Source organism: Raphanus sativus, chromosome 4 (assembly GCF_000801105.2).
Source record: "Raphanus sativus cultivar WK10039 chromosome 4, ASM80110v3, whole genome shotgun sequence".
NCBI classification, from domain to species: Eukaryota; Viridiplantae; Streptophyta; class Magnoliopsida; order Brassicales; family Brassicaceae; genus Raphanus; species Raphanus sativus.
The window spans coordinates 18,170,148-18,192,523 of NC_079514.1; the positions used below are offsets into that span (position 1 = coordinate 18,170,148).

General features: G+C 34.9%; 4 protein-coding genes and 1 pseudogene across 7 annotated transcripts; 3 read left to right on the forward strand and 2 right to left on the reverse strand.

The window, feature by feature from the left end:
- Nucleotides 1-852: 852 nt before the first annotated feature.
- On the forward strand, nucleotides 853-2,700 carry LOC130511148 (uncharacterized; annotated as a pseudogene).
- A 1,856-nt stretch (nucleotides 2,701-4,556) lies between these two features.
- On the reverse strand, nucleotides 4,557-6,039 carry LOC108856072 (tubby-like F-box protein 1). Its single transcript, XM_018629877.2, has 3 exons — nucleotides 5,635-6,039; nucleotides 5,451-5,538; nucleotides 4,557-5,044 (listed from the first exon to the last, which is right to left on the reverse strand). Exons 1-3 carry the CDS (start codon nucleotides 5,734-5,736, stop codon nucleotides 4,860-4,862), a joined length of 375 nt encoding a protein of 124 aa, XP_018485379.2. The 5' UTR covers nucleotides 5,737-6,039; the 3' UTR covers nucleotides 4,557-4,859.
- A 133-nt stretch (nucleotides 6,040-6,172) lies between these two features.
- Nucleotides 6,173-7,835, forward strand: LOC108838213 (uncharacterized). Of its 4 annotated transcripts, XR_001947483.2 has the most exons (6): nucleotides 6,175-6,330; nucleotides 6,409-6,525; nucleotides 6,608-6,660; nucleotides 6,826-6,933; nucleotides 7,182-7,317; nucleotides 7,412-7,835. XR_001947483.2 is itself a non-coding variant. In XM_018611172.2 (5 exons), the coding sequence occupies exons 2-5, from the start codon at nucleotides 6,478-6,480 to the stop codon at nucleotides 7,474-7,476; spliced, it is 357 nt and encodes a 118-aa protein (XP_018466674.1). In that variant the 5' UTR covers nucleotides 6,177-6,330; nucleotides 6,409-6,477; the 3' UTR covers nucleotides 7,477-7,835. The 4 variants fall into 4 exon arrangements, 2 of the variants coding, with proteins under 2 accessions (XP_018466675.2, XP_018466674.1); XR_008945460.1 differs by having other exon boundaries at nucleotides 6,174-6,330; nucleotides 6,409-6,660; XM_018611172.2 differs by lacking the exon at nucleotides 6,608-6,660 and having other exon boundaries at nucleotides 6,177-6,330.
- Nucleotides 7,836-12,637: 4,802 nt separating this feature from the next.
- On the forward strand, nucleotides 12,638-14,129 carry LOC108850461 (peroxidase 57-like). The gene is made up of 3 exons (XM_018623992.2): nucleotides 12,638-12,850; nucleotides 13,071-13,522; nucleotides 13,661-14,129. The coding sequence occupies exons 1-3, from the start codon at nucleotides 12,647-12,649 to the stop codon at nucleotides 13,956-13,958; spliced, it is 954 nt and encodes a 317-aa protein (XP_018479494.2). The 5' UTR covers nucleotides 12,638-12,646; the 3' UTR covers nucleotides 13,959-14,129.
- Nucleotides 14,130-15,934: 1,805 nt separating this feature from the next.
- On the reverse strand, nucleotides 15,935-16,711 carry LOC108850462 (uncharacterized). Its single transcript, XM_018623993.2, has one exon. It carries the CDS (start codon nucleotides 16,709-16,711, stop codon nucleotides 15,935-15,937), a length of 777 nt encoding a protein of 258 aa, XP_018479495.2.
- Nucleotides 16,712-22,376: the final 5,665 nt, after the last annotated feature.

The window sequence follows — 22,376 nt, forward strand, 5'->3', positions numbered from 1 at the left end:
AGTGGATTATTTATGTATCCTCTGAACCCTTAAAAAGATTTACTGGAATATTTATAAAATTTAGAGCTACCAATTTTTATTATTTTAATAATTTCGGGAAACCCCTAAAAATATTTTTATATTTCGCTATATAAATAATTAGATGTTGATTTATTAAATATTACATGTCAACTTACTTTTTAAAAATTTTATTAATAACACCTAGCTTTCCTAAAGTTTAAACAATTACATATGAATTTGAAAATAATTTAAATATTCAATCTATGTCCCCTTTTGTTATATCGAACATAGCTACTAACTAAAAAATACATATTTTATTTATGTTTTTATATCTTCACAATTAAAGAATCTAAATACGTTATGGATATGTACAATTAATATATATAGCAGCGACTGAACTAACTATATATTTCTCAAGGAAACAAAAACTCAGCTTACTAATTACGAAATTTAAAGTATCACTTAAATATTTACAGTGAATATAAACGACAACAATTTGACATAGGTTACTCTACTTGCTTGATAGTAAAAAAACACATCTTACCTAATATAAAGAGAAAATGACTCAAATAGCACTAATCCAACTTTTTGTCCCCAAAATAGCACTCATGGCCAAAAGTCACAAAAATAGGTTTCATTAAGTGTGTCATTTACCCTTATGCCCTCTCCTTTAATTATTTTGATTGATTAAATTAAAAAAAAAATTGAGATTCCCGATTTGAAATATCTTTGTCGTGTCTCCTTCTCTGCCGTCGTCGTCATCTCATCTCCGTCGTCGTCCTCGTCGTCTCCTCTCCGTCGTCGTCGTCGTCGTCTCCTCTCCGTCGTCGTCGTCGTGACGGGGTCGCCGACATGTATCTAGACTTGTGTTCGGTGGGATGTTTGGTGCTGGAGATCTACGCGGGCGTGCGTCTGTGGAAAGGTGTTCATCTCAATCTTAGCTACTCGTCTCCGTTGTGGTGAAGCTGTGTCTGTGGAATGTGTGAACATATGCAATCTAACGAAAGGAGACGGGAATGTAAGAAGTGATTGCAGTGTTCTCTCCTGTGCTTGGAAAGCTCCTAGAGCCTTAATTGGGTTTCTAGCTAGCACTGCTCATCCGCCTGTGTGTTCTTTGTATCTATGTGGCCGAATTGGAAGAAAGAGTAGAGTAAAATCTGTAAGTATTGTTTCTTCTTTTTGCTTTGTTTCAGTCTTCTAGTTATTCTTAAGGTTTTTTTATTTTGATTTGCCTCATTTCAGAAGCATGCTCGTTCTGAAAAACTAATGAAGGAATAAAAGCTTAGAACCAATGATGATGATGAAGTTGATGATCCAGAGAAGCCATCTCAGGGTTTTTTTGTGCATTTGACTATTTGAGAGCATGCCAACGAGTTCTTCTGATGAGTCCTAATAAAATTACCGGCTTTAATGTTAGGAGAAGCAGATAAAAGGGAACAGAAGATCACAAAGAAAGGATAAGAGATCACAAAGACAAGGAATGCTCAGAACCCAAGTGGATAACCCAGACACTCCATCTCAGGTTTGGGTTTTATTGAGAAAATGCAAACAAGTGCGTTTCACTTCTTCTTCAGATGAGAGTGCTTACCAAAACTCTTGAATGTAGGAGAAGCAGATAAAGGAAAACAGAAAATCACGAAGACAGGGTATGAGATCACAAAAACAGAAAAAGGTAAGAGTAGCTGGTTCATTTACTGTAACTTTGTGACCAATCCTTAGTCTCTCAAAAGCCTTACCGGTTCATTTTTATTATATGAACATCCGGGATTCGTCTATTACAGATGGAGGTAAAGCAGACGCGACGCCAGAATCTAGAAAGAAAATGCGTCAAACTAAGGATTGAGACTATTGTGTATCTCTCCTTTCAATATGAAAGATTCATTTTCATATTTTCTTGAGGAAAAATAGTAGGAGAGTGGGTTGGATATGCGTCAGTTTTTTACTTATCTACAAAATATTTTGCTTGTAACTGATATATGGTTTTGATTAATTCAGATTTGAGTTATATACAATTTTTGTGTGTTTCTTTTTTTTTATGCAATTTGGATCTTGTCTAGACTTGATGTTATTACGTTCTTTTGAACCTCTTACTCTTTTATCTCCTGATTCCAATTAACTTTTGACTGAAACCTTCCAATGCATAACCAATTAATTTTTCTGGAAGCCCTTCCTAAATATGTTACTTGCTTTCCTAAATATGATATATATGTAACCGAGACTAGTCTCTTACCTTTAAAAAAATTCTAGAAACTCATCCTGAATATTTTATATGCTATCATAAATATGTGATATGTATTTTTGTAAATATATACATTCAAGTTTCGGTTTTGAATAATATTTCATCGTAGTTTAGAGGCTAAATCACTATTCTTACTATATCCAGAATCCAATATGTTCTGCGTTCGTTTTCCTTTGGAATCCAAACATTTTTCATTTTTAACTAAATGTTAATTTTTCTGGAAGTCCTTCCTAAATATGTTACTTGCTTTCCTAAATATAACATATATGTAACCGAGACTAGTCTCTTACTTTTAAAAATTTTCTGGAAACCCATCCTGAATATTTTATATGCTATCATAAATATGTGATATGTATTTTTGTAAATATATACATTCAAGTTTCGGTTTTGAATAATATTTCATCGTAGTTTAGAGGCTAAATCACTATTCTTACTATATCCAGAATTCAATATGTTCTGCGTTCGTTTTCCTTTGGAATCCAAACATTTTTCATTTTTAACTAAATGTTAATTTTTCTGGAAGCCCTTCCTAAATATGTTACTTGCTTTCCTAAATATAATATATATGTAACCGAGACTAGTCTCTTACTTTTCAAAATTTTCTGGAAACCCATCCTGAATATTTTATATGCTATCATAAATATGTGATACGTATTTTTGTAAATATATACATTCAAGTTTCGGTTTTGAATAATATTTCATTGTAGTTTAGAGGCTAAATCACTATTCTTACTATATCCAGAATCCAATATGTTCTGCGTTCGTTTTCCTTTGGAATCCAAACATTTTTCATTTTTAACTAAATGTTAATTTTTCTGGAAGCCCTTCCTAAATATGTTACTTGCTTTCGTAAATATAACATATATGTAACCGAGACTAGTCTTTTACTTTTCAAAATTTTCTGGAAACACATCCTAAATATTTTATATGCTATCATAAATATGTGATATGTATTTTTGTAAATATATAAATTCAAGTTTCGGTTTTGAATAATATTTCATCGTAGTTTAGAGGCTAAATCACTATTCTTACTATATCCAGAATCCAATATGTTCTGCGTTCGTTTTCTTTTGGAATCCAAACATTTTTCATTTTTAACTAAATGTTAATTTTTCTGGAAGCCCTTCCTAAATATGTTACTTGCTTTCCTAAATATAACATATATGTAATCGAGACTAGTCTCTTACTTTTCAAAATTTTCTGGAAACACATCCTGAATATTTTATATGCTATCATAAATATGTGATATGTATTTTACTTGTTATCCTAATATTTTTTTTTAATTTTTAAACTTTCAGGAAGACTTTCCTAAATATTTTACTTGCTATCTTAACATTTTATTTTAATTAAATATTAAATTTTCAAGAAGCACTTCCTAAATATTTTACTTGCTATTTTATTTTTAATTAAATATTATTATTTTAAAGTCCTTCCTAAATATTTTACTTGCTATCTTAACATTTTATTTTAATTAAATATTAAATTTTCAAGAAGCATTTCACTTGCTATCCTAACATTTTATTTTAGTTAAATATTAAATTTTCAAGAAGCACTTTATAAATATTTTACTTGTTATCCTAACATTTTATTTTTAGTTAAATATTAAATTTTCAGGAAGTTCTTCCTAAATATTTTATTTGCTATCCTAACATTTTATTTTTTATTAAACATTACATTTTCAGGAATCCCTTCCTAAATATTTTACTTGCTATCCTAACATTTTATTTTTTTATTAAACATTACATTTTCAGGAATCCCTTCCTAAACAATTTACTTGCTATCCTAACATTTTTCTTTTTAATTAAATATTAAATTTTCAGGAAAACTTTACTAAAACTTTTACTTGCTATCCTAACATTTATTCTTTTTAATTAAATATTAATTTTCAGGAATCCCTTTCTAAATACTTTATTTGCTATCCTAACATTTTATTTTTTTATTAAACATTACATTTTCAGGAAGCCCTTCCTAAATATTTTATTTGCTATCTTAACATTTTATTTTTTATTAAACATTACATTTTCAGGAAGCTCTTCCTAAATATTTTACTTGTTATCCTAACATTTTCTCTTTAGTTAAATATTTTTGAAAATACTTCAAGTTATCCTATTTTAATGTTCTCTATTTGATATGTGTTCTCTATTTTTGTAAACAATGAACTTTATTCGGTGATTTTTATAGCTAGTGAATTTTTTAATAGATTTTGACTATATATAAATATTTTTTTTGGAAGATTAAGTTCCAATTCAGGATAGCCATCCAGAACAAGAATTGTCTAACATTCCTTAGACGCTTTTTGATTCTCTTCAAAAACAGATTTTTCGAAAATAAATTTATATAATAAAACACTCTTTTTTTTCTGGAAACCCATCCTGAAAAGGCTTTCTTTATAGAATTACTGAAAAAACTTTAGGATAGCCATCCAGAAAATCACACGAATGACATATTAACAATATGACAAAGTTATAAACTTTCAATTCACTCTCCAGAGCTAAGGCTTGAGACTTTGGCATCAAGAAGCGAACCTGCTGATATCAAATTTGTCCTTGTAGCACCATAAGACACTAGGATTGGACCTAATCACAGCCTTTGACAACATGTGGTGAAGGTTCACAATCTGTTAGAGAATAAACACACACGCACACACATAGATTAGTAGGGATGTGAGTGAAAAGTAGAGAGCTTTGCCGCCAGAAGAAACTTCCCCATCCACTAGTGAAAAGTCAAGTGATATAATGTACTCAGTGTAAGCTCCGGTCCTGAACCTTCTTGCCGCCAGAAGAAACTTCCCCTTATCAGTGAATGCTGGTGAACAAAAACAAAATTAATAAAAGTATGCATTCAACTTTGACGATACAGAAGTTGATTATTTCCTATATTACTACTATTAAGATTGCAGAGCAAGAAGCTTCTTCGTTATTACCCAAGTGAACAACATAGTCAACTCATCTTATGGGTGGGTGAGAGTCTCTTTCACTGACCACTAAAGGCATCATTCTCGTGAGAAACTTAGACAAATTTAAATTACACGCCTAGAAAGTCACTAACTCGATCGTTTTCACACTTGGAAAAAAACAAACGTAGACAGATTTTTTGATAGAAGTCATATCTTTTTTTTTTTGACTTCAGAAGTCATATCTTTCTACCCAAGATTTGACATAATCAAAGCAAGTCAAAATAAGAGAAAAAAAAGCTTTTGGAATTTGCTTACATGGAGTGAGGGTGAGATACAAGTAGAAGGTTGATGTCCTCTTGTTTCTCTTTATCAGGCACTGATTTGAAAACTCCCGTGGTCCTGGCTGCATCCATCCCACAGAAAACTCAGAATTTTCAGCAACAAATCTCACACCATTTTCAATTGAAAGCCAAGGCAAGGTTTAGGGGAAACACTAGACCTGGTCACGAGACTTGTCACCATCCTCTTCAGCCTTATCTCCTCCAGCCATTTGTACGACGTCGACATCGCCTCTATCCACGGATACACGTACCCTCCCCATCCCTCCGGCATCAGATTAAAGTCTGCGAAGTGCGGTTTCCCCTAAGCTCCACAGATCTCAGTTTCAGGAACCTCCTTATCACCTTCGCGGGGCTGACGGAAGCAGTTCCCGATGAAGACTCTCCTCCTGCACCACCGCTGGATTACCTCCGGCGATCGAAATCGGAGAGCGTCGCCGCCGTCGCTTCCCGTCGAAGAGATCGAGATCGACGTCGCGTGAGAGAGAGATGCATTTCTGATTTTTTTTTTCTTTTTTTATGTTTGTTTAATTAATTTTAAAACAAGGGTATTATGGATATTTTAATCCTTTAATGAATGGGCAATTGTCTAAAATAGCACCTTTAAAGTTTTTATCACAAAAATGACACTAAGAAGAGAAAGTCACAAAAATAGCATTCATTAAAGAGTAAAATGTCTCTAATACCCTTATTTTAGAATTAATTAAACAAAGAAAAAAAAGAAAAAAAAAAAAGATACGCCTCTCTCTCTCTCTCTCTCTCTCTCTCTCTCTCACGCGAAGCGACGGTGGCGACAGCTCTCCGATTTCGATCGCCATCATCTTCAATCTCGTCGAATCTGCCGCCTCGAACATCAGGTATCAACTTCCGAACATCACTCTCTATTTGAAATCCGTATGGATTGGGATTACTGAAAAGGCAAAATTGAGTTGCAGGAGGTGAATGGCTCTGCTGCGAAAGATGGTAGAGCTCTGCCACAAGGGGGATTCACTTGTTGTTTAGCCATGGATGGTCTTAAGGTTCTTGCTTCTGGGTTTCAGATCGATGAAAAGGTACTTCACTTCGTCTTCTCTTTGTTAGTATAATAGATATCGTTTGTAGTTTATTAGGATCCGTTATTCCCCTTTTGTATAGTGTCCATGGGAATGGTTGTGAGTTTTGACTCTATGTTGCCTCAGCGATCTTAGGTAACCTTCTGTTCTTTCTATGGAACTATCTTTTCACACTTTGAATGGCAACTAAGAAGCATGGATATTATTACTAAAGTTCATATCTTTTTAGAGAAATATTTTCTAGTTACTGGCAAGGACTCATCCCCCTTCTAACTGGTTGGTTGCAATTATATTTTCAAGGTCAAGATTGAGAAGCTAGTTACTTCCATGGAGGGAGTTTTGGTTTCCAGAACTTCTTCAGATGTCAACTTCGTCATTGTCAAGAACGTCCTAGCTGCTAAGTACAAGGTCTGTTGCTCAAAGATTGCCAATCAATATTCTTTTTAGCTTCTAAATGTTCACTTCACACATCTGTAGATTATCATCGTTGGCTCCCGATTTATATTTATTTTTGCTTTTTGAACATTCCAACACTGCTGTTTTTCTTCATGCATCTCAAAAGATTAATCAGTTATGTTAGGTAAACTATAAGTATTTCTCTGTTCAATTATATCCGCTCCAATAAACACTAGGATGTATATTAAATTTTCCGGCAGTACATAGGTGATTTCCTTAGAACGGAGGCTTTCGAGCGGGAGGAAAGATTTACTATGCAGTATGCACCTCTAGTGAAACATCTCTCCTTTTCCCAGAAATTGTTTTGGATCAGTCTTTTGCCTCTGATGACTAATGGTATCTACTATATCCTGAAGGAAGCTGTTCAAAACCAGCTATTCTTGTTTCATCATGACAGCTAAAGATACCTTATTCTTTTTTTAACTTGCAGTGGGCCCTGTATGTTCAGAAGAAGCCAGTTGTTGCACTGAGTTGGTTACATCAGTGTTGGAATGAGCATAGCATCGTGTGATGACAGCTTTTAAGAACTCCACAAATTCACCGAGTCAGTGATGACAGCTTTTAAGAACTGAAGTGAAAAACACCTGGGGGAGGGGGACGAGGATAAGCAAGAATAGTGATCAGTGAAAGAGGTTTCTGTGGGGTGGGGGAGTTCGTTCAAACAAAGCTCACAAGTTGTAGAATGTTGTTTCTAATTTGAGGATCATGCAGCTTTTTTTTTTGTTTTTTACTTTCCGGGAAGAACAATAAGTTATATTTCAGATTTTACTCCTATGTTAAGTTGGTACTCATGAAATCTGGAGAACATAGTTGCTACCAAGCATACCAAAGATCAATTTAAGATTTTTAGGAAAGGCTTCCTGAATATTTAATATTTAATCAAAAAATAAAAGGAAATGATATCAAAGACATTTAATCAAACCATATTCAATTACAACGATATTCAATTACAAGAAGAATAAACAAAATCAAGAAATTAGTCACTTGATCTTAGTATCAAAAAGCAAAACAAAACAAATCATGCATTAAGAGTTATACTCACTATATTTCTTGTTAACATCAAGTCTCCGGTTATCAGTCTCTTCAAAATAGTCTTCTGGGCTTCCTGAAACAATAATATTTAATTAAAAATAAAATTTTAGGATAGCAAGTTACATATTTTGGAAGGGTTTCCTAAAAAATAATGTTTAATTAAAAATTAAATCATAGGATAGCAAATAAAATATTTTGGAAGAGCTTCCTAAAAAATATTTAACTAAAAAGAATGTTAAGATAGCAAGTAAAAGTAGTCACCACACACTTATCTTTTTTGTTAGAGATTCAAAAACAAAAAAAAAAAGAAAAATGTTATGATAGCAAGCAAAATATTTAGAATAGCAAGTTAAAATGTATATATTAACAAAACTTGCATATATATCATATTTAGGATATCAAGTAATATATCCAAGAAGAGCTTCCTGAAAATTTAATATTTAATTAAAAAGGTAAATGTTAGAATTGCAAGTTAAAATGTATATATTAACAAAACTTGCAGATATACCATATTTAGGATATCAAGTAATATATTCAGGAAGGACTTCCTGAATATTTAATATTTAATTAAAAAAATGTTAGGATAGTAAATAACATATTTATAAAGACTTGCCTGAATAATTAATATTTAATTAAAAGATAATATATTAGAATAGCAAGTTAAAATGTATATATTAGCAAAACTTGCATATATATCATATTTAGGATATCAAGTAATATATTCAGGAAGAGCTTCCTGAAAATTTAATATTTAATTAAAAATGAAAAATGTTAAGATATAAAATAAAATATTTAAGAATGGTTTCTTAAAAATATAAAATTTAATTAAAAATGAAAAATGTTAGAATAGCAAGTTAAAATGTATATATTAACAAAACTTGCATATATATCATATTTAGAATATCAAGTAATATATTCAGGAAGGGCTTCCTGAAAATTTTAATATTTAATTAAAAAGGAAAAATGCTAGGATAACAAGTTGAAATATTTAGGAACGGCTTCTTGAAATTTTAATATTTAATTATAAAGGTAAAATGTTAGAATAGCAAGTTAAAATGTATATATTAACAAAACTTACATTTATATCATATTTAGGATATCAAGTAATATATTCAAGAAGGGCTTCCTGAAAATTTTAATATTTAATTAAAAAGGAAAAATACTAGGATAACAAGTTGAAATATTTAGGAATGGCTTCTTGAAATTTTAATATTTAATTATAAAGGTAAAATGTTAGAATAGCAAGTTAAAATGTATATATTAACAAAACTTGCATATATCTCATATTTAGGATATCAAGTAATATATTCAGGAAAGGTTTCCTGAAAATTTAATATTTCATTTAAAAAGGAAAAGTGTTAGGATAACAAGTTGAAATATTTAGGAATGACTTCTTTGAAATTTAATATTTAAATAGCAAGGTAAAATGTTAGAATAGCAAGTTAAAATGTATATATTAACAAAACTTACATTTATATCATATTTAGGATATCAAGTAATATATTCAGGAAGGGCTTCCTGAAAATTTTAATATTTAATTAAAAAGGAAAAATGCTAGGATAACAAGTTGAAATATTTAGGAATGGCTTCTTGAAATTTTAATATTTAATTATAAAGGTAAAATGTTAGAATAGCAAGTTAAAATATATATATTAACAAAACTTGCATATATCTCATATTTAGGATATCAAGTAATATATTGAGGAAGAGTTTCCTGAAAATTTAATATTTCATTTAAAAAGGAAAAGTGTTAGGATAACAAGTTGAAATATTTAGGAATGGCTTCTTTGAAATTTAATATTTAATTAGAAAGGTAAAATGTTAGAATAGTAAGTTAAAATGTATATATTAATAAAACTTGCATATATATCATATTTAGGATATCAAGTAATATATTCAGGAAGAGCTTCCTGAAAATTTAATATTTAATTTAAAAAAATGTTAGGATAGTAAATAACATATTTATAAAGACATGCCTGAATAATTAATATTTAATTAAAAGGTAATATGTTAAAATAGCAAATTAAAATGTATATATTAGCAAAACTTGCGTATATATCATATTTATGATAAAAAGTAAAATATTTAGGAAGGGCTTCCTGAAAATTTAATATTTAAAAATGAATAAAATAGTATATCAAGTAAAATGTTTAGGAAGGGCTTCCTGAATATTTTATATTTAATTAAAAAGAAAAATGTTAGGATAGCAAGTGAAAATTTTATTTATTTACAACTTACATATATTTCATAGTTATGATACCAAGTAAATTGTTTAGGTACTTCCTAAAAAAATAATATTTAACTAAAGAGAAAATATTAGGATAACAAGTAAAATATTTAGGAAGAGCTTACTGAAAATGTAATGTTTAATAAAAATAAAATATTAGGATAGCAAATAAAATATTTAGGAAGGACTTCCTGAAAATGTAATGTTTAATAAAAAAATAAAATGTTAGGATAGCAAATAAAGTATTTAGAAAAGGCTTCCTGAAAATTAATATTAAATTAAAAAGAATAAATGTTAGGATAGCAAGTAAAAGTTTTAGTAAAGGTTTCGTGAAAATTTTATATTTAATTAAAAAGAAAAAATGTTAGGATAGTAAGTAAAATATTTAGGAAGTGCTTCCTGAAAATTTAATATTTAAAGAAAATATGTTAGGATAGCAAGTGAAGATGTATATATTAGCAAACTTACATATATATCATATTTAAAATGTTTAAGAAGACTACCTGAAAATTTAATATTTAATTAAAAATAAAAAAAAGTTAGGATAGCAAATAAAATGTTTAGGAAGGGGTTCCAGGAACTTAATCTTCCAAAACAAAACAACATAATTATGTATATTGTGTTTTGATGAGTTTGCGCTTATGATTATGTGTTAGGAATCAGCCCATCCAATGTTGTTGTGGCTTTGTTTGCCGACAGCAATTGGCTGTAAATATTTATATATATTGATGACTTTGCCAGTAATAAACTCCATTCTATGTTCAAGAAATGGCTAGTTCTGTTGGATTATTGATTAGACGGATGGCTAAACTAATTTTTGTAGCACTTAAATCAATTTTTTTAAACGTCCTTGAAAAAGCATATTGTTTTGGTCAAATTTACCGACTACTTGAAGAAACTGCATGAATCCTATTCAGAATGTTTCTCATTCACAAAAAAAACATTAAATGTCAAAGCATCAATAACAGGAAAAAAAAATAGAAAACATAACACAATTGTTCTGCTCTTCTTTGTTTTGGTTCTTAGCTAATGGGATGCTGAGGAGATTATCCAAGAGGTTTGTCTGCCTAACGTTACACATATTCTCTACCTAAAGTATATTGTTTTCGGACAAGTCTTTCACTTGTTTCCAGACGAAGCCTGCATGAAATAAGCTCCTCCTGTTCCCTCTCTTGACCTCACAAGAGGGTTCTCACTTCTTAGCCCATCAGAAGCAGAGCTAATCATATCTTTGACCACTGGAGATAACTTCACTTTAGGATTAACGATGAGAGGCTCCACAGAGAACTGCTTCCTCTGTGTCACAACTCTCGCTTGTGGAGGAGCAACAATAGACAACTCAAAGCTCTTATCCACAGGCTTAGCACGAACTTTAGCAGATCTCTTCACAATCAGATGCAAAACAGAGTCACCATTCCTACAGATATCATTAATAAGTCTCTGGTCCTCCAGCTTCTCACATTCGTAAAGTATCTCAAAATCAACAAAGTCTCCACCTTTTTTTTTTTTGGTAATCAAAGTCTCCACCTTCAAACGGAAAAAACAAAAGTTTCGAACTTTTTGGTTATATACGATCGAGGAGATGTACCAGAAGAAGTCGCAGCTCGATCACATCTTCCTCCGTCCCGACACCTATGTCGAATCCGTCGAGAAGCACACCCAGACGCTCTGGATCTACGAGAACGAGGAGATGGTTCAACGCCCTGTCGCCTACGTCCCGACGAAATCAATAATTTAAGTACATCTCTGAGCAAACGAGGACGGACGACGATGCAAAGGCGAGAGGAGATGACGACGGCGAATCGTCCGGTGACAGGATACAGACGACGGCGAATCGTCCGGCGAGAGGAGATAGATGAAGGCGATTGTCTGGCGATCGTTTTCTCCAATTGATTTTTTTAATCATTCAAAGGAAAGGGCATAAGAGTAAATATTCTTTTTAATGAAACCTATTTTTGTGACTTTGGATCTTGAGTGCTATTTTGGGAATAAAAACTTGGTTTGGTGCTATCTTAGTCATTTTCTCTTAATGAATGCTATTTTTGTGACTTTTCCTCCTTGGTGTCATTTTTGGGATAAAAACTTCAAAGGTGCTATTTTAGACAATTGTCCTAATATAAAAGGTCCACTGATATCAACTTTTGTCTATAAATATTATTGTCGACTAAGCTACATCAATTTTCAACACATAGTGTTTATTAAATATTCCACAAGACAACGGAATGCTTCCCTTTGCCTTCATACATTAACACCTTTAGTTAAAAAAAAAATCTTACTCGTACGGCAGGTCAGATGTCAACGGTCGATTTTGGGTTATATATAGCAACTAAGGGTTGATCTCATAATACATATTTCAAAGAAACAACACTAAACTTTCTATAGCAAATTAACTTTTTACAAAACAAGATGAAGATTTCAAAGTTTTCTATTCTACTTTTCGTTTTCTTTATTTTTCCGATCACGTTTGCTCAACTGAGAGTCGGGTTTTATAACAATTCCTGCCCTAATGCAGAAACTATAATTCAAAATCTTGTGAGCGATGAGTTTGAGAGTGACCCCACGATCACGGCCGCTTTGCTTCGCATGCATTTTCACGACTGTTTTGTCGGGGTATGAGCTGCATCAAACATTTAATTCAAATTGCAAAATCAACCACAAGGAACACAAAAAAGATCTGTAGACTAACACATTTTCCCCGTTGTAATAGGTTTCTACTTAACATGGAATTTAAATATTCTTAAGCACATACACAAAATCGATAAACATCTTAAGTTTTTGACTGATTTGACTAGTTATGTTTATAACATATTAATTGTATGTCATGTCCTAGGGTTGCGACGGCTCTATCCTCTTAAATTCAACAGATTCAGAAAGATTCGTCGGTCCAAACTTGAGCGTGAGAGGGTTTGAGCTGATCGACCAGATCAAGGCCGAGCTTGAGGCTCAGTGTCCCTCCAACGTCTCATGCGCCGACATAATGGCTCTTGCCACCCGTGACTCTGTGGCCTTAGCTGGAGGTCCGAGCTACAACATTCCCACTGGGCGACGTGATGGGTTGAAAATGAATGCGAATGGCGTGTTCGACCTTATCGGACCAACCGCCTCCGTGGCTGCGTTTCTCAGGTTCCTTGGTGACAAAGAGATGAACACATTGGATGCGCTGGCTCTTTTGGGTGCACACACTGTTGGTGTGGGATCTTGTGATCTATTCCAGGACCGCCTCATTAATTTGAATGGGACCGGACTGCCTGATCCATCCATGGACTCCGATTTGGTTACAAAGTAAGTTAGACCGGATATTTATATCATATGATTAAATTTTATGTTTTATTTAATCCAAAATTGGTCCATTATCACCTTATGGACCACAAACAGCAATAACATAAATTTACTTGATAATAAATTTATTTATACGTATAGTTTAACCACCATATGTGCGGCCTCAGACAACCCATCAACAGGACTTGACCGGTCAACGCCGTTAACTTTCGATAATGCATTCTTCGGACAAATCCGAGCGAGGAGAGGAGTTTTGCAACTTGACCAGCGCCTCGCAACCGATGAAGCCACTTCTAGTGTGGTGGCTCAGTACGCAGCCGACAATGACTTATTCAAACGCCAGTTTGCTATCGCGATGGTGAAAATGGGAGCCGTTGATGTGTTTACAGGCGAAGATGGTGAGATCAGAACGAACTGTTGGGAGTTTAATGACAATTAACTTAACGTGTGTGTTTTTATTCTCTGAATCTTGATTGTTTGTTTGTTACGAATTGTTGGGCATTTAATGACTATTAAGTTAACTTGTGTGTTTCTAATCTATAATCTGAATCTTGATTGTTTGTTTGTTATTTTTTTATGGTTATGTTATCTTGGTTTAAATTTGGGTGAGTTGTGAAGTTATTTATGTGATTAATGTATATCAATCGAATCATTATGGAACTATATTAAATTTTTAATATGGACTTCATTAGATAGAAAATGTATTTAGTAAATAAATTCATCCAACAATGACCTATACTGGAATAAAATTCGGACTTTTTTATATTTTAACTTTGTGTAAGAACATTGTATATACTGTACAAATGTTAGCGTTGTAGCTTGCATACGAATTATGGGCTTTTTAAATGCTCTAGCGTGTACACAAACTTTAGTGGGCCTCGTTACTCTGTTTTTTTTTCATTTATTAACCGGTGTCGTTACATGTCAATCTTCCAAGTCTATCACATAAATCAAAAACTTATATGAGATACATAATATACATCTTTCTGGAACGGACCCGAAGCCAAATGTGAAGATAGTCTCCCTAGCTAGAACTCATACACTTAAGACTTTCTCATTTTTCAGTGTAGGCTAGACCTTATCATGCCACAAAATGCGTTATGAACGTATAGATATATCTGTAAATTCTAATCTCATATGGTATGGATCTGAAAAATGGAATTGTCTTCTTGATAGAAAATTACTTATGTGGAAAGTATTTAATGTACATACAACAAAGTCAAAATAGACATTCTATTTGGCAATCTAAAAATAAGACTATTACAACGCACTTCGGACTCTAATAGTTCACTGAAAAGAACAGTAACAAAGAATAGTGCTCTAAACAATAATGCTAGCTATCCACCCTTAATTTAAAATTCATATAACTATATAATATGTTTAGAGTATTTTAAACTATATTTTAAACTATGTAGCTACTTTTTTGTAAATAAGTACTACTTATAGTATATAAACAATAAAGTTCTTGTTAAAAGAAAGAATTAATAATAAGTAAAGGTTCGACCCGAAAAATACGTCTTATTGTTGCCCAAAAAAGTCTTACTTAAGCCGTAAGCACAGCAGTTTACAAATATAGGACTTAAACAAGTTCGACACTCTCCTTTTATGAGCACTGGACAGTACCATAATTAGAGAAAATAAAGTGCAGTAAAGTATTTCTATTATTCTATTATTCCTCTTAGAGTTTAGGTTTACGGTTTGGGTTTAGGGTTTAGGATTTAAGATTTGGGTTTAGAGTATACGGTTTGGGTTTACGGTCTATGATTTGGGTTTAGAGTATAGAGTTTAGATTTAGGGTTTACGGTTTGGGTTTAGGGTTTACGGTTTGGGTTTAGGGTTTAGAGTTTAAGATTTGGGTTTAGAGTATACGGTTTGGGTTTAGAGTCTATGATTTGGATTTAGGGTATAGAGTTTAGATTTAGGGTTTACGGTTTGGGTTTAAAATTTAGAATTTAGAATTTGAGTTTAAAGTATACAGTTTGGGTTAAGAGTCTAGCATTTGGATATAAGATTTGAGTTTAGGATATATGATTTTGGTTTAGAGTTTAAGATTTGAGTTTAGGGTATAGAGTTTGGATTTAGGAATTAATGTTTAGTATTTATAGATTAAGATTTAAGATTTAGAATTGACATTATTATTTTTTAACTATTTTTAAATATATTTAATATTTTTTATTTAATTATTCACATGTCACTTTTTTTTTAACACTAAGTTTATCATTCAAGAGCAAGGGTCAATGGACCCAAGCGGAGGCAAGCCTCTAGAAAAATACAACGAAGTCTAGGCAAAGCAACAAAGAAACAAGAAAAAAGACAGAGTAAAGAAACAAGATAAAGAAAAAGCAAGATAAAAACCACCAATAGGCAGTGCAGCATAAAACCTGTCTTCAAGACCAAGTTAGGCCGAAAGAAAATTTAATGAGGGCTCCCTTCTTCTAGACATAAGAGATTTCGTAACCAGGAGGGACCTCCTGAGGCAATGTATGACTGAAAGTGTAGATCCTTGGTGACACTCTCAGCGAACAAAGACGCCACTTTATTACACACCGGAGCCACATGTTCCACCCTCCACTCTGCAAATCCTTCAAGAAGATAGAGGATATTTGCTATCAGGGGACTGGTAGAGGAGTGAGGAGACAGTTGGAGGAAAGCATCTCTGAGGGTGGAAGATGACGTCTCAATGATGATCCTATCGAGTTGATGGCTACGCATAGATTCAATGACCCACCTCATGGAGCAGAGGTCTGCAAAAAGTGGGTTAACCACATTTGAGAAGGATCTTCTACTATGCAGAAGTGTCTTGTCTTCACTGTTACGTACAACCCAAGCACCACCACTATTAACTGAACTGCTTGACCGCGAAGAAGCAACATTGCATTTGGTCCAACCAACTGGGGGTTTAGACCAACCAAACGCGCTAGAGTTATGGTCACGAGTTGGGACTGCATCAGAGCGGTGGGGGTCCTGAATCTCTCTCCAAACCTCAGCTTCCATAATGGCTTTATCCAACACATTGACATGGTCCAGGCGTTTATACTCAAAGCAAAAGAGGTTCCTAGCTTTCCATATATGCCACAGTAGCCAGGGAAAAACTAGCCCTGCATTCGGGGATAGTGATTTCTTCTTGCTACATTCCACCAAATGATAGATGTTCAAGAAGACCGAGTTAGACCAAGATCCTGATGGAGGCATAGGGACCGATGATAGCGACCAGACCTCCTGAGCAAAACGACAATGGAAGAGGACATGATTAATATCTTCTCGTCCACTACCACACGAGGAGCAAGTAGCGTCAATATTGATGCCCCTCGAGCGTAATCTCTCTTTGACAGCCAAGGCACCAAAGAGAATTCACCAGAGAAAATGACGCAGCTTAGGTGAAGTTTTTGCTTTCCATATAGATTTTCATAGTCGTTGTTCCAAAAGAGAGGTAGACGGCAATGTTGGAGACTCCAACTCCTCTAATGTTTCAAGCAAAGCATAACCACTTTTAGAGGAGTAAGCTCCATTCTTAGTGAAACCCCACACCACACAATCCGGTTGGGATAGACGGAGTTGCATCTTAAGAATAATTGCTGCATCCTTTTGGCTGAAAGTCTGATTGATTAAGTCCTGATTCCAAGCTCCACTGTTGTGATCCACTAAGTCCTCGACTCTCAGAGTAAGATCAACCACAGAATCTGGTTTATAGTCTGGATTTCGAGGAACAGAGTCTATAATCCATTTATCCCACCATACGTTCGTGGAGGAGCCATTACCAATCCTAGTCACTAAACCCTGTTGCAAGAGCGCTCTGCCATGAAGCAGACTTCTCCAAGCAAACGACGGTCTAGATCCTATAGAACTCTCCATGAAGGTGTTGTTTCGGAAGTAGCGTTGCTTTAGGACTTGGGCAACAAGCGAGTTTGGATTTTCCATAATCCTAGCAGCTTGTTTAGCTAATAAGGATTGATTAAACTTCTCAAGATCCTTAAAACCCAAACCTCCCTTATCTTTAGACCTGCATAACTTCTGCCAAGCTACCCATGCGATCTTTTTCCGATTGGTACCACTGCTCCACCAGAACTCTATCATAGCACTTCTCAGATTAGCGCATGTATCTTTAGGAAGACGGAAACATGACATTGCATATATAGGGAGAGCTAAGCAGATAGACTTTAGTAGGATCTCTTTTCCCCCTTGAGAGAGAGACTTAGAGAACCAACCATTCAAACGTCCTTGTAGCTTCTCTTTCAAAAAGCTTAGGAGCTTTCTCTTTGAACCACTAAAGCACTCTGGGAGACCGAGATAGGTACCTTCACCTCCATCCTTCTCGATTCCTAAGATAGCTTTAAGCTCCACCTTTATGTCCGGAGGGACTTTAGAACCAAAGATAATAGAAGATTTATCAAGGTTAAGTCTCTGTCCCGACGCCTCACCATACAGCTTCAGACACGACATGATCTCATTAGCTTCAGATGGAGAGGCTCTGCACATCAACAGGCTGTCGTCAGCGAACAATTGATGTTAGGAGTTTTGAGGCTCCTAAGACAAATGATGTAGTATAGGGAAGTTGTCGAACCAGTTCTGAGGGATTTAAAATCAGAGAGAATGCAAGTATTTTCCTAATCTAAGTGTAACCAGTGATTTGATGAATTTTAAACTAATGATTAAAGCTAATGCAAAACAGTAAAATGCTACTCTTAAGCTATTGGAAAGGAGAACTCATGGGTATAGGGATTTAGACCTTGGGTGATCAGGTTTCGATCTAAGGAATGCAAATGATAAATCAAACTATCAACCTTAAGCCTAGACACAATTCTAAGCAAGCTCTATGTCTAGATGAATGCTCATTTGCTAACATGTCTCAAACATCAAATGTCTTTGGTTGAATAACATGCAAGCAATCATTACTAACAAGTCTATTAGCTATCTTAGCATCTTTAACAACAAATGTCTTTGGCAAAGTACACTAAAAGCCTAGGAGAGTTGACTCATGCATTTCATCAAACACCTGTCGGGTGAGAAATGCCTAGAGATCACCCTTTGAGTGGCCTACTCAAATGATGCATTAAGATCACTCTACTAGCAAGGAACAAGTATGATCTATACCTAAAACATCCTAGAACTAGCCTAATCACCTTTAATCACCCTAACCCATGAATCCAAAAGGTGATTACTCACTAATCCCCATGATCATTCTTAAACCCATATTGGATTTCAGATTGATCATAAACAGAGAAAGAAATCAACAAGAAATGAAATAAGAACAAAGGATCAATGATTCAAAAAAGAGATTGATCTCCAATAGTTTGATGTTTTCCAAGTACAAAAGATAATCTGCCTGGTGGCTGCCAAAAAGATAACTTAAACATAGGTTTAGAGTGTGTAAATTGTAGAGGGGCAAAATGGTAAATTCAACATAGAACAGGGTCACAACGGTTTAATGACGCGCCAAAAGGCCGCTGGGAGTCAAAAAACCGCTGGGACACTTAGCCGTGTGGAGGTCTCGTTCGTGGTGCGGCTTGCGAAACCGCTGCAGAAGACCGATTCAGAGTCTGCAAAAATCATCCAATCACAGCGGTTTTATGACAATGTGTCATTATGCCGCTGTGAACACAAAAGGCCGCTGGGACACTTAGAAAAATTGGCTGACGAGCAAAACCATTACTCTTGCCTCCAAAACCCCTCTCAAACCTTCCATGATCACCATGTTGCATCTCCAACACCTGATAAGGACATGTGCAGTGAAATGCATCCTAGATGATGCCTAGATGATGCCTTTGATGATCAAAATGCACACTAATGAATGGTTAAAACAATGCAAAAATGCAAGATATCAACTCCCCCACACTAGTCCTTTACTTGTCCGCAAGTAAACTTTCAAAGACACAGGAGAAGAGGTTTGAAAGAGGGGACTCATAATCAACAGAAGCTCTTCTTAATTCTCAACCTAACAACCTTGCATAATCATACCAAATAGCAAGAACAAAGATTTCTTCCATCTCTAACTTCTCTAGACCTATCACAGCTCCTTTGATCTCTATACTCATAAATCATGCCTTCACAAACCACAAATCCAGTTCTCTCTAACATTCATGAAGCAACTCTATAGACATCTCACACATGGTCAACTGGTCCAAGTCATTTGGTTTGGTAAGACAAAGGCTTTAATGCAAGTGAAATCAGAGGTTCAAAATGATCTTTTAAGGTGGTTTACTCTCAAAACAAAGTAGCTTTGACATTACACATAATATATCTAAGAAAGGGATCAACTCATGCATACAATGCTCAATCTCTATTGTTCTACCATTTCCCAAACATACAAGATATTTAATTATTCCTCAATGTCAAACCCAACTCACATCTCTCACCAAAAGATTACAAGAACATTTTTCACTTCAGACTCTTTCATTTTGAAATCAATAAGGGATTTTCACAAATTTTAAATAAATCCCAGCTCCTAACAATTTTGCTAGCCCCCTTTTTATTTTCTTTTTCTTTTTTTTTCTTTTATTTTTGGGGGTTAAGACTTTTCACAATAAGAGCTAGATACTTCTCCACTTATCCCACAAAGACTAATCATTTAAGCACAAAGAGTCAAACCCTTCATATTCCCAAATCACAATCACAACACTCACCCCCTTCCTATAGCTAGACAATAGAGTGACTAATCTAGCAAGAATGGAGACTAAGCATTGTCGTTCCCAATACTCTCAACATTATGCACATGTAAAGCTTTCCAAAGAGGCCTCACTCAACAAATAATGATGGTTTAAAAAGGAGGTATGGGTTTTGGGAGTGGAGTACCACTTGAGTTTGTCAAGAAGATTGGTAAAAAGGATGGGACAACTCAAGTGTGTGTATCCATGACTTAGTACACAAGGGACCATATGCAAGAGACATTAAAACAGGAGCTTGCTTCAAATAGAGAGTATCAACAATCAAATGAGTTTCAAGAGGAGCATTCAAGGCGTGAAGTTTACAAGCTTTCCAAAGGATGTTCAAGCTACTTGTCATGATTACAAAGGTCATCAAATTCAGAACTTAGCATGAGCTCTTTACAAGATTGATATCCCCCTAATGCATGAATGCAACCAATATGCTTCTAGACTCAATCCTAAAGATGCAAATGATGCAACTAAATGATTTTTTTTGTGTGTTTTCAAATTTTTTTTTTTTTTGGTTTTTCTATGCAAATAAGAATGTAATATGCGATGCATGGGACTCAAAATCATCGTAACAAACATTGTCAAATGCTTGGCACCTCCCCCACACTTAAATCACACAGTCTCTGTGTGAGTGAGGTACCCAATGAAATTCTAAAATGCAAAGAAAAACTGGGAGAAGGGAAGTTTCCAGTTACCTGAGACGGGAGCGAGGTGGGGGGGTCGCTGCGGCAGGTCGCTCCCAGCTGGAGCGACCTCGTGACATCGCTGCGGAGACCTCGCTCTGATGTCCGAGTTTCTGCTCCACACCTGCACACAACTTCATTTTCCCATTGTTTTATGCAGTAAGATGAAAATGTAAATACTAATGCAATATATACAAGGATACTCATGGGACTTCCTCCCAAGTGAGCTTGTTTTAAGTCTCTAGCTTGACTTTGCCTCCTTTGGATCAGGCTAGAGTAGGTGCAGAAAGTGGAGTTAACACCCCATCTTCCTCGGGTGGTAGCTCACCAAGGTGATCATCAGCAGGAGGGCCCATTTCTTCGATGATGAAGGCTTGTCCAAACACAGTGGGGTTCCTCATTTTCTCCTTGATGTCAAAGTGGAGGGTGTTCTCCTTACCCAAATGGAGGTCAATCTTGCCTTCTTTCACATTCACAATATCTCCTGCTGTAGCTAAGAATGGCCTTCCAAGAATCAATGGGTCTTGAGCCTTCTCACCCATTTCAAGCACCACAAAATCTGTAGGTATCTCATACCCTCCAATCTTCACAGTAAGGTTCTCTAGGATACCCACAGGGTACTTCACTGAACGATCAGCCAACACCAGAGAGAGTCTACACTTCTTGTATTGAGTGAAGCCAAGCTTCTTTGCCACAGACAAAGGCATCAAGCTGACACTAGCTCCCAAATCGCAGAGACATTTTTCAAATACCATAGGTCTAAGAGCACAAGGTAGTGTGAAGCATCCTGGATCCTCTAGCTTCTCTGGAGCATCAAGCCTCTGAATGATGGCATTACACTCATGACTCAGAACCATCATGCCCTCCATCTCCTTCTTCTTAGCAGCTACAACATCTTTCAAGAACTTACTGTATTGAGGAATCAGCATGAAAGCATCAATGATGGGCATTGTAACCTGAGCTTCACTCATCTGCTTCTCAAACAAAGCCTTGTACTTCTGTAGCAGCTGCTTCTTGAATCTACCAGGGAATGGAAGCTTGGGTTTATAGGGAGGAGGGACAGAAGAGCTCTCACCGGCTGGAGCAGCAGATTCACCATCTTTTGTTGTCTTCTTCTCTTCTCCAACTTTTCCTTTACCCTTATCTTTCTCAATCTTCTCCAAGATCTCATCATCTGTCTTCTCATCAACAATGACCACTTCATCATCTAGATTGATGGCTACCTCCTCACCTTGTTTCTCAGCATCCTTGGTGAGGGTTTTAGGAGGTAACTGCTTACCACTCCTGAGTGTGACAGCTTTTGCTTCCTTGGGGTTTTGATCAGATTTTCCAGGTAGAGATCCTGGCTGGCGATTCTGGTGGGTGCTCATGGAAGCAAACTGATTCTCCAAATTCTTGACAGAAGAAGCAAGGTGGGAGAATTTGTTGTTGAGCTCATTGTAGCTCTCATCAATCTTGGAATGAAGGTTCTTCAGCTCATATCCCACATGTTTCTCACTTCTAGTCTGAGACTCCAAGATCTGT